This window comes from Brassica oleracea, chromosome C3 (assembly GCF_000695525.1).
Source record: "Brassica oleracea var. oleracea cultivar TO1000 chromosome C3, BOL, whole genome shotgun sequence".
Classification (NCBI taxonomy): Eukaryota; Viridiplantae; Streptophyta; class Magnoliopsida; order Brassicales; family Brassicaceae; genus Brassica; species Brassica oleracea.
This window is the reverse complement of record NC_027750.1, coordinates 9919564-9929582: the sequence shown is the minus strand read 5'-3', so window position 1 is coordinate 9929582 and position 10019 is coordinate 9919564. Positions and strand designations below refer to the sequence as shown.

The 10019-nt window shown below is 34.7% G+C and overlaps 3 protein-coding genes across 6 annotated transcripts; all 3 read right to left on the bottom strand.

Annotated features, from left to right (window-relative positions):
- Positions 1-2355: 2355 nt before the first annotated feature.
- On the bottom strand, positions 2356-5015 carry LOC106332198 (purple acid phosphatase 13). The gene is made up of 6 exons (XM_013770679.1): positions 4684-5015; positions 3731-4280; positions 3433-3653; positions 3163-3353; positions 2818-3081; positions 2356-2588 (listed from the first exon to the last, which is right to left on the bottom strand). The coding sequence occupies exons 1-6, from the start codon at positions 4964-4966 to the stop codon at positions 2472-2474; spliced, it is 1626 nt and encodes a 541-aa protein (XP_013626133.1). The 5' UTR covers positions 4967-5015; the 3' UTR covers positions 2356-2471.
- Positions 5016-5668: 653 nt separating this feature from the next.
- LOC106328114 (small ubiquitin-related modifier 5-like) lies at positions 5669-6719 on the bottom strand. The gene is made up of 3 exons (XM_013766486.1): positions 6503-6719; positions 6002-6151; positions 5669-5872 (listed from the first exon to the last, which is right to left on the bottom strand). The coding sequence occupies exons 1-3, from the start codon at positions 6644-6646 to the stop codon at positions 5801-5803; spliced, it is 366 nt and encodes a 121-aa protein (XP_013621940.1). The 5' UTR covers positions 6647-6719; the 3' UTR covers positions 5669-5800.
- A 214-nt stretch (positions 6720-6933) lies between these two features.
- LOC106328112 (UV radiation resistance associated protein) lies at positions 6934-9725 on the bottom strand. 4 transcript variants are annotated; one of them, XM_013766482.1, is made up of 6 exons: positions 9205-9393; positions 8558-8764; positions 8129-8309; positions 7799-7935; positions 7452-7679; positions 6934-7385 (listed from the first exon to the last, which is right to left on the bottom strand). In XM_013766482.1, the coding sequence occupies exons 1-6, from the start codon at positions 9391-9393 to the stop codon at positions 7269-7271; spliced, it is 1059 nt and encodes a 352-aa protein (XP_013621936.1). In that variant the 3' UTR covers positions 6934-7268. The 4 variants fall into 4 exon arrangements, with proteins under 4 accessions (XP_013621936.1, XP_013621937.1, XP_013621938.1 ...); XM_013766483.1 differs by having other exon boundaries at positions 7005-7385; positions 8558-8798; positions 9205-9725; XM_013766484.1 differs by having other exon boundaries at positions 7005-7385; positions 8558-8816; positions 9205-9420.
- Between the last annotated feature and the right edge of the window lie 294 nt (positions 9726-10019).

The window sequence follows — 10019 nt, the reverse complement described above, 5'->3', positions numbered from 1 at the left end:
ATAACTATTGAAGTTAAAATATAAATTAATAATGTTAAAATATTAATCAAAATTTTCTTTTGAAATAAAAAAATGTTATGTTAAAAATTACTATTTCTGCGCATGACGCAGGAAAACTCCTAGTATTTCTATATATTCGTAGTAGCTTGCTAAATGTAAAATGGCCGTGTCTGAAGATAATAGAATAAATGATCACGTCTTGAAAAGGTATTGAAGCTTTACAATAATTGTTACATTTCCAACATTTTTTTTTGTCAACTGTTACAATTCCAACATATCCGTTAAACACCATTTATTATTTTAAAACTGGATATAAATATTCGACGAACGATATATTTTATAGATAATAAAAACATTAAAAGTAACCATGCCGCGCACCTCGGATCAAACTCACATCGTTTAATTGGCCTTTTGTTTCACACAAGTTACAGGATACTTTGGATTACATCCAAGTGCATGATTTTGAAATAAAGCTTCGTAGCTTATCACATCTTCTGCATTGGTCTTGATTGTTGCAAGAGTGAAAAACACCATTATAAGAGCCATATATATAATAACTGCCTTAATTAATTTCTTAGACATACCCATATCGTTTAAAAAAAATTGAACTAAGAAAGAAAAACTTTACTTTGATTTATCAATCAGAAAATTAGATTGTTGTGTGAGAAACACGAAAGGATTGTTGAAACTTTAAATAATGTAGGAAATGGGAGACAATATTGTTATGCCACTTTCTTTTTTGGGCATAAAGATTTGTTGTATCTAATTTTAAAACAATGATATTTGTTATTTTACTAACTTTCTTTCTAAAGTAACTAGAAATTAGTTTCTTGTCTTAAGAGGTAACAAAAGTTGTAAAAATTTTGTTACCATTGCAACAAACTACACGATGAACACTTTAACAAAACTGAATCACTTAAACAAGAAAAAATACAGAATTAAAAGCTGTCAATTACAGCCAGATTATAGTTATCTTCTTATTATTCCGAATTTCATTTCATACCGTGTTTGTAGATTCTAATAAAAATTGTAAGAAATTTGATAATTTTTAGATGTATATGAAATTTGTTTTTCATGAAAGTAAAACAAACATAAAATTGATATTATTTAACTGTAGATACCAATACCAAAAAATGTTGTATTTAATTAAATACTTTCCCATAAATTATTAAACATTTCAATAATTAACTTGCTACTTTTTTTGTGGATCAGTAATAACTTGCCACACTTTTTTTTGGAGTCAAAATTAAACAATAAATTGCCTTACTTACAGAAAGATTCAAAAATCAATAATGTGCAACATATTTAAAATTCATTGGCAAATGGCAAACTTATTACAAAAGCCTGCAAACCTCTTGAGTTTCTTCTGCCATGGCTTGATAAAGCAAAATGGTTAAATTAATTACATAGCAAAATGGATAAAGTAGTCTTATGTCTTGTCCTTTTCTCTCTTCAAGTGTTTGTGGTGTATGTTTTGGCGATTGGACTTCGATCAACTATCTTTAAGCATGTCGTAGAGATAGTTTAATTTGTGATCTATGAGTACAACAAACAGAGCAAATATGAATTGAAGTTTGTGACGGTTGTTCCCGATGAGTTTCAGATAATTTCTGGTTAGAATTATCAGTTCGTGGTGGCTAATGATGACGGCAACAACACGATCAAAAATTACGAAGCAGTTGTATGTGGGAAACTGTGGCTAAAGTAAATGAATCTTAATTCCTTTAAACCGCTATTAAATGATCATTTCATGATGAGTTTGTAAATGCAACTAAACTCATATATATAACAAATAAGATAAAATAAACGGAAGAAATGTATATGTACTATCTGGTTTTCAAATTTCATGTTTGGCGAAATATGAAGAGGATATTTAAAAAGTTTTAACATTTCCTAATTTCAAAAAAAAAACATTCCCTAATTAATGCTGAATAATATACAATCACGAAAACTAAAAATAAAACTTACCAGTTATTAAACAGAAATAACAATTAATATTTTGTTAAGAACAATTCAACAAACTATTACAGAAATTGTACAGATGGTTACAAAATATAACACTATGTTATATTTTTGTATATGATGATTACGAAGTATTGCATTGAATAGCCGTATATATATTTGCTTATAACATGAAAAATAAGGCAGATCCCGAATAAAACATTTGGTTTTATCTCCAAATTTTAAAAGTTAACATAGATAGGTCTTATAACCACAGATTATATAAAAAGATTGCTCAGATTTATATTATAACTGTTAAAATTATGGATCTATCAAAAATCACCTTGTTCGTTTTAGTTAACTCTTTTATCTATAAAAGGTATCACTGAAGAATTGACAAATATTAGATACTGATTCTGAACTCAGAAGAGGAACAGTCCGTTGTTGTTCTAAGTTTCTAACTACTAAGCTCAGTTACAAGGCGATGGCTAAGTAAAACGTTACAAAATCATCCGGTTTAACTACTTGGTTTAGTTATAAACCGAGCAGATGTCAGGCTGACGTACAATGTATATAACGTCTCCGGCAAGATTGTACAAGTTTTGATTCCGGTTCCAGCTCCACAATACATGCGTTTCATTCTTCACCTAAAAACGCCAAAAGTAGGAAAAAATAAATCAGTTTTCGCAATTTACTATAATAATCATCTGGTTTATATTGGTAGGTTCTGGTTTGGTCCATGGTTTTCTTGTGAAAAAAAAAGAAAGCAAAACCTACGATTTGTAGTCAACAGATTCAAGCCTGCTTGTGCCCCAAGAAAGTAAACTCAGCAGGTTACTAGAACACCAAGCGATAGAGATTATAAAGAAGACTTACTTCCAACATACCGACACCGAAGCTGCTCTCTCTGTTCGCGCTGTAATCTGGCTGATTAAGCGGACAAAGCTCGTCGTTTACTGGTCCTAACGTGAAGTTAAACCAACTACAGGATCCATGAGAATGATCTGGACAGTTTCCTGGGTCATCTACATGCTCAGTCTCCAGTTTCCCAGCTCCTCCTGCGCCTATTGTTATATAAACCGGGCCACACTGGTCTAACGTGTAGTTGTAGACTCTGTTTGATCTCTCATAAGCATCAACCTAATTCATGTTTTATGTGTAAATTAGTAAAAAGAACACAAACCCTAGAAGCAAAGGAACACTAGAAGTCTAGAACCTTACCTGACTATTAAAGACAATATCCACTTGGTAACTATAGAGCAAGTCTTCAAGGTTTATCCTCATGGATTCACCTTCTCTATAATGCCCTCTGAATGTGCTGTACCAAGGAAGACTCCAAGTTGCAACCACCCATGGAGTTTCTGATCTGTTTGTGTTTCTCAAGTCATTTTCAAGCCAAATATACTGATCAGCTGCCAGAGAAAGAAAAAAGCCATTTAAAAGCAATTCAAACCCAAAGAAAAAAAAAATCAAAACTAGGAGAAACTTTACATGAGTAATCATATGGTGTGTATGCATTGAGTACAATGAAATGAGCTCCTCCTGCATTGAAGGAATAGTACAATGGAGAAAAAGAACCGCTTTCGTTTGAAGGGAATGCGAATCTTGAACTGTACGCAACAAATGACAGATTATCATCGGTATGCGGCTCAATCTCGTGCTCTCCTGCTACCATCATGGTTGGAACATTAGCCGTGAGTGGCTCCATGAACCTGTCATCATAACTCCATGATGTTAGCATTAAAACCACCAGCAGATTCACAACCACTAGAAAAGAATATTGGTTTACCTTCCCCAATAGTCCCAGCGAGGCTGATAACTTTCTCTACTATTATAACACGAATCACAACCAGAACCTGTTCCGTTATGGTCACACTGACAAGAACTGCAATTTAGTTTGGTCTTATTCGCGAGATAAGTGTCAGCATAGCTGAATCCTCCAATTAAAACCACAAGATCAGGATGGTTAGAGAGAATATGAGTCAAAACCGTTGATGTATTATAAGTAAGACCCAAATCTCCAGCCACAATGATTCTATGCGGGTAACTCTCTGATGTAGACTTAGGCATTGTCCTGAAGTAATAATCTCTGCTCATTGCTGATAAAGATGGATCTCCGCATCGGTATTGATACAATGTGTTTGGTTTAAGACCTGTGAGCTGAACATGGTGGATGATCCCTGAAGTATAGTTCTTCTTGAGAGCATTATACTGCTGGTTATACACAATAGAATGGCCCGTGGCATGTTTGTTGCTAGTACGGGCGTTGAACTCACGGTACTGTACTATGCTTTGCACTGAATTAGGATCAAGAGGCAGAGAATCTTCTTCACAACAACCTTTGATAAAGTATGTAAATTGCAAAAAAAAAAGTTGTTAAAAGTTATATAGAATGAATCTATCCGACAAGAATCTTTGACATTGCAGCGAAAGTCAACAGATTTTTAATCCCGGTTTTATCAATCTAACCGGAGGACGTGTAGACCGGAACAGTAGCTGTTCAAGTTCCCTAAGTAGATCCAGATCTTGGTTTAACAAGATCAAATTTCATGTAAAATAAACCTCAAAGCTTATTGGATGTTTAAAGTATATATAAAACATGTTTTAAACTAAAACTAATCACATACATATTCCACATTAATGTAAACGTGGCAATTTTTGAGCATTTAAAAATCTCTAATATCTAAACTTTACTGAAAAATAAATAAAATAAAAATACAAAAGAAAGTTGAAGAGTTTAACCTGTTGTGACCCAAGAAATCCACACAGAGTCAGAGTTGTACGATAAAGAGACAGAGATCTGTTCAGGTAGAAACTTCCAGTTCGGTTGTACGAAACTTGGGTCGGATTCAGGCAAGTCGAATGCCACCGGGTTAAGATTCGGGTCGAGTGGAGCAGTCACTGGCGTAAACGGACCGTCGACCGTTGAAGGAAAAGCATCAACGGTGATAATGATAACAGCACAAACCAAAATGACCAATAAGTACATGGACGTCATTGTATAATTTACCACCATTTTTTTCATAAATGCTTTTTGCAGCGAAGAAGATATAACTCTCTCTCTCTTAAAAATCAGAAAGTGATTGTCCTTTTTTTACAGGAAATTCTAATTATTTTCTGGTTTACATTTTCAACTTTTCCAACCACAACTCACGAGACAGAGAAAGATTAATGAATTAATTTAATAATTTAATTCTACGACCAATGATGACAACTAAATTGGAGTACTTCAATCTGAAGCAGCCCATATTGGGTTACTTTATGGTATTATAATTATCAGATGATTAAACATGATTTAATACTGAGCAGATTTAAATTAGAACTAGATTCAATGCTTTTGAAAGTTCGGAATTTTTTTGTGTTGATAAAATTTAATTTAATGGAAACAGACATTGTTTACAGATAACTTCTATATCCATAAATGTTCTATATCCATAAATGTTGTACATCAAATTTATCTATATTTGTGCAGTTAATTTATAAAATATCTCACATTCTTTTTATTGATGAGTATATTTTAATTTTAAATTATTTAAAGTAATTTTCATTTATTTGTTAACTTGTAAGATTTGATTGGAATATAATTTTTGAAAATGTATATTGCACCGGTTTTCAGTTTAATATATATTTTTACTATTAAATGTTCCATGTGTTTTTGTCTAATTTAAGTTAGCAACATTACTTTTAATAATATTTTTACATTTTACTAATATTTTGATGGTATTTTGTAAATCACATAGAAATTATATTAATATCACGAATTAAAATCAACTGGACAACAAGCGTTCAGACAGACATAAGGTGCAACAATAACTAAAATTTTCTTTTCTTATTCTGGAGACTTGAAACTCCGGCGACATCAAGCGGTGTAAGGACCGCCACCGCCTTGTTCCGTGACTATATCAATGATATCGTTATCTTCCATCTTTAGCTGTGGTTAAGAAAAGTGAATTTGTTAAATATTAACAGTTTCATTTTCTGGGTTGGTAAATTGAGAGTAATTCATAGGAGAAATTCAGAAGGTAAAAATGGGAATAGGCCACGGAGAGATAAACAGAACCTGAGAAGGAGTATGTCGTGGTTTGAGACCCTTTTTCTTAAAGATGAATCTGACAGTACTTCGATCTAAATTTTTCTTCACGCAGTAAGCAGTCATTAGTTTCTTTAGAGGTGCATTCTCACCAATCTTGTACAGATCCTCTCCTCCGTCCTGTGCGTTTCCCATTTCTCAAATATATATTTTAAGATTTTTGATATTTGTTTTTTCTTTCAAACAAGAGTTTTAATAAATATGTTAAAAAGATTTTGTGAAGAACATATTGTAACTTGCATTTTCAAAAAAAAAAAAACATATTGTAACTTGTAACTATTTTCTAAAACTGTTGTTGAATTATAGGTGAAGAAATGGAAGGGTGAGAGAAGGTGAAAAACTCGAAGAACAGTAGCTAATGCGAAAGAGAAGTTTCTATTTAGGGAAAGAAGAAGGAACAAAACAATTTCATAGCAGCCAAAAAGCTTAAAGATGCAGTCATGCATACAGAGAAAGAGAGAGATTAAAGACCTGTTGGCTCTTGACCTTGATCATAATCTTCTTTTGGCCTGATGATTCAGGAGGTGGAGATTTCTTTTCTTTTCTTTTTTGGTCGAGAGGTGGAGATTTCTTTGTTTCAGAAGAATCAGAGCTTATGGAAAAAGAATCCACCATTGTTTAGATTTTAAATTTAGAAGCTTTTAGGAGATTTTTGAGGTTCCTCAATTTCTAGAGCAGCAGAGTTGAAGAAAATTATGAAAGTGACGAGCTTGGAGTATTTAAGGACAATCCCAACCTAAGACAACCACTGGTTCAATGTAACAAACCAAAGACTACCCACTACTGGTCCTTTGTCTTTTTTACTTTGGAAGTTCCCTTTTTACCCTTTGTCTTGTGTTTTCATTGCCTTCGAATCATCAGCATATCACACTTGCACATCCCAACAGAACTCAGAAGAGAAAAAAACAAGAGGCTCCTTATTAACTTGGATGGTAAAACATATTCCAAAAAGCAAAAACAATACATCTGTTAGGACTTATAAGAACTAGACTTTCTTTTACTATCTCCAAACCAGGAAAAGTATCACACTTACAGAGATAAGTATCATTCTAAATAGAATGTCCCTGTGTATGCGTTCTCTGACGATTACAAAAACCTAACCTTTTATCCCCAAAAACTGTCCACTTGAGAAGATGCAAAAAAAAAAAAAAGTAAGAGACAGTGAAGCTGTGTGAGAAGTAGTTGATTCATCTACAGGAAGAAAAAAAACAGTGTTGGATATCTTCATCATCCATTGTCAAGAATGTATATAATCTGGTGACTGGATGATTCGGATTAGCTCCTTGAGGTTAGCTAGAACCTGACGTGGTCCTAGACTGTTTTCCCCAACAAAGTTCAGGAGCTGCTCGATGTTCTGTGATATGATACTACAGTTAGACCAGAGGAGACGAACATAACAGAAAAACTTTCTTTAACTAACCTTGTTCAATAAGAAGACAGCGTAGGCAGCTCGAGTTGTATCTTGCCCATCCAAAAACAGAGGGAATTCTACAAACTTAGAGTTTTGGGAAAGAGTGGAGATCGCAGACATGTCTGATGACGAAGGCTCAATGTAAGGTGCATAGTCTCGAATATACGTTTTGGAACCACCTAGGCGCAAAGGATAACGGATAGGCACTCCCAAGTAAGAAGCTAATAGGGACACAGCCTGCACAATCCAAGCAGGAAGCCTTTAGTACTTTCTATCCAACCAAAGCCAAGAGAGTTAAGGCGACACACAGGAAAATTAAAGTATGAAGCAAGTTTTAGTCAGTAGCGAGAACACACATGAGCTACATATCCTAGGGCAGTTGCCGACTTCTGAACTTCTTTCTTGTCAGTGAAGAAGCTCATCTTTGTAAACGGGGCCATACTAAAAGGCAACCCCAGGATTCTCACGGATCCTTGACTCACAGGCTTAGTTCCTACTTAAAGCCATAGATAAGATATAAGCAAGTCAAGAAGGTTAGATGCTGCAACAAATAACTTTTTTCAAAACACTTAAGACAACAAAAGTTAAAGTTAGTGCTGAAAATCAATGTCAAGAGTCAATGAGTTGGTCTCGTTTTCATCAAAGTCTGTTTTAATAAGATTTTAAATTCGAATTATATAACTGACCTAATCTACTGCCACCTGGAAGTGACTCCAGTTCTTGGTCTTGTGAAGGTCCAGCCTCAATCTTTAAGGGATAGATAAAAGAAACTTGGGATACCATGTACTGCTGCCTCTTTCTCAGCTTATTCGTTACAATCTTTAGATGAGTATAACCACTCTCTCCTTCTAGTTGGCAGTTCGACTCCTGCAACAAAAAATAGGAAGCAAAATAGTGTATCTATGATTCAATCATTCACCAGTTGGTCATAGCACGAATAATATATACTGCACAAAATCAGTTTGCCTTGTTGAGGCAACTGTAATCAAATCACTAACTCATAACAAAACTAAGAGACATTTGAAAGAAGAAAAATGTAAAACAAGTAATCTGAAATAGCCAAACACTATCCCAATAAGATTTTTTTGTTTTTTTGGGATTGAATGAGAACATACCTGCAATTTGCTTTTAGCGATTGAAAGGGTTGTGCCGCCAACTAGCAAAGATCTCACTTCTGCACTGAGACTATCCTCTTTCACTTTAACATCCTGCTCGGTGACTTTGCAAGCAGCTGATGTCTTCTCCACCAGCAATTTTCTTGCTTCCAGCCTCTGACGCATTTCTTCAAGCTCATTAGCGCGTCTCAATGAATCAGCACTAACCTGCCCGAAATTTGGCCGCCCGCTAATCCGCGGGCTAAGCAATTAAAGCTCACTGAGTAGATAAAAAACAAGATAACTTCTTATGGTGAAAGTAACTAAGTAGTGCATCATTAATAACAACAAAAGGCCACTCCTTTACGGACAATGACCACACTACTGGTGCTCAAAACACATCTAATTGCTTTGAATGGGTTTCTAGCTAGCTTCATTCACATTCATTAAGACATTGCCAGTAATTAAAAACTGATGCTTTCCGCTCTGAAACTGATCGAAACCAGACATGCCCAAAACAAAACAAAAAAAACATCTAATTGCTTTGAATGAGTTTCTAGCTGAGCTTCAATCACATTCGTTAAGACACTGCCAGTAATTAAAAACTGATGCTTTACACACTCTAAAACTGATTAGGACCAGACAAAGCACATGGGTAAGAGAAAAACCTGAATAAGAGACTCGAGTTTGGGCTGTAGGCTAAGCTTCTTCTCTGTGGCTAACTTCAGAGCAGAGGAAAGACTCCACAACCGAGTGAGCTCATGGTCGAACTCTTCCCACTCGATAACCTTCACATCCTCTTCTCGATCGCCTCTTCTCAGCTTTGCAGACGAACTCGGCCCCGTTTCTCTTTCCATCAGCAATTGTCTCCGAGACTACGCGAGGAAAGTCCCTACGAGAAGATCCAAATCTCTTCATTCGACTTTCATCACCCCAATTTTGAAGGAGCGTGGATCGGATCAGAAATTATCAAAAACCCTAACTTTAGCTGATCGGATTGAGAAAAACTCGATCAACTGGCGTTGGATTGATGCGAGATCGATGCGTGGAATCGAAGTATTGAGGATGAAGAAGCTTCTCAGGCTGATTCGATTTTCGCAGATTTTTCTTTGAAGGTTTGTTACTTTGAGGAGAGAGAGAGAGAGAGAGAGAGAGAGAGAGAGAGAGACTCTTCCGGGTCAGATATTTGCGGGCGGGTATTTTCTGAAGAGTGGGTTAAAAGCAGTAGTGACCGTTGAATGCGATTTCTCGTGTAAAGCATGATTCATTTAACTAAACCAATTCTTTCATACCGGTTACCCCAATTTTGGACCAATTATCCGTTCCTTGAGATTTTTCGTCAGAAAAAAAAGCCCAAACAAGTGGTGTTGCTATATCATCTTTAATTTCGCTTTTTTTTTTTTTTTTTTTTTTTTTTTTTGTTTTTTTTTTTTGTCAAAAATTTTTTTTTGAAAAAAATTTTTTAAATTTTTTTTTTTTTTTT

What these genes read in the sequence shown, in the direction of transcription:
- LOC106332198 (XM_013770679.1), bottom strand. Translation starts at nt 4,966, where the DNA reads ATGAAAAAAATGGTGGTAAATTATACAATGACGTCCATGTACTTATTG. An exon ending in CGCTGGGACTATTGGGGAAG is followed by an intron (nt 3,654 to 3,730) that starts GTAAACCAATAT and finishes TTATGATGACAG; the next exon opens with GTTCATGGAGCCACTCACGG. An exon ending in ATATTGTCTTTAATAGTCAG is followed by an intron (nt 3,082 to 3,162) that starts GTAAGGTTCTAG and finishes AACATGAATTAG; the next exon opens with GTTGATGCTTATGAGAGATC.
- LOC106328114 (XM_013766486.1), bottom strand. Translation starts at nt 6,646, where the DNA reads ATGGTGGATTCTTTTTCCATAAGCTCTGATTCTTCTGAAACAAAGAAA. An exon ending in TCAAGGTCAAGAGCCAACAG is followed by an intron (nt 6,152 to 6,502) that starts GTCTTTAATCTC and finishes GGAAACGCACAG; the next exon opens with GACGGAGGAGAGGATCTGTA. An exon ending in CACGACATACTCCTTCTCAG is followed by an intron (nt 5,873 to 6,001) that starts GTTCTGTTTATC and finishes TCTTAACCACAG; the next exon opens with CTAAAGATGGAAGATAACGA.
- LOC106328112 (XM_013766482.1), bottom strand. Translation starts at nt 9,393, where the DNA reads ATGGAAAGAGAAACGGGGCCGAGTTCGTCTGCAAAGCTGAGAAGAGGC. An exon ending in TCGCTAAAAGCAAATTGCAG is followed by an intron (nt 8,310 to 8,557) that starts GTATGTTCTCAT and finishes TTTTTGTTGCAG; the next exon opens with GAGTCGAACTGCCAACTAGA. An exon ending in CTGTCTTCTTATTGAACAAG is followed by an intron (nt 7,386 to 7,451) that starts GTTAGTTAAAGA and finishes ATCATATCACAG; the next exon opens with AACATCGAGCAGCTCCTGAA.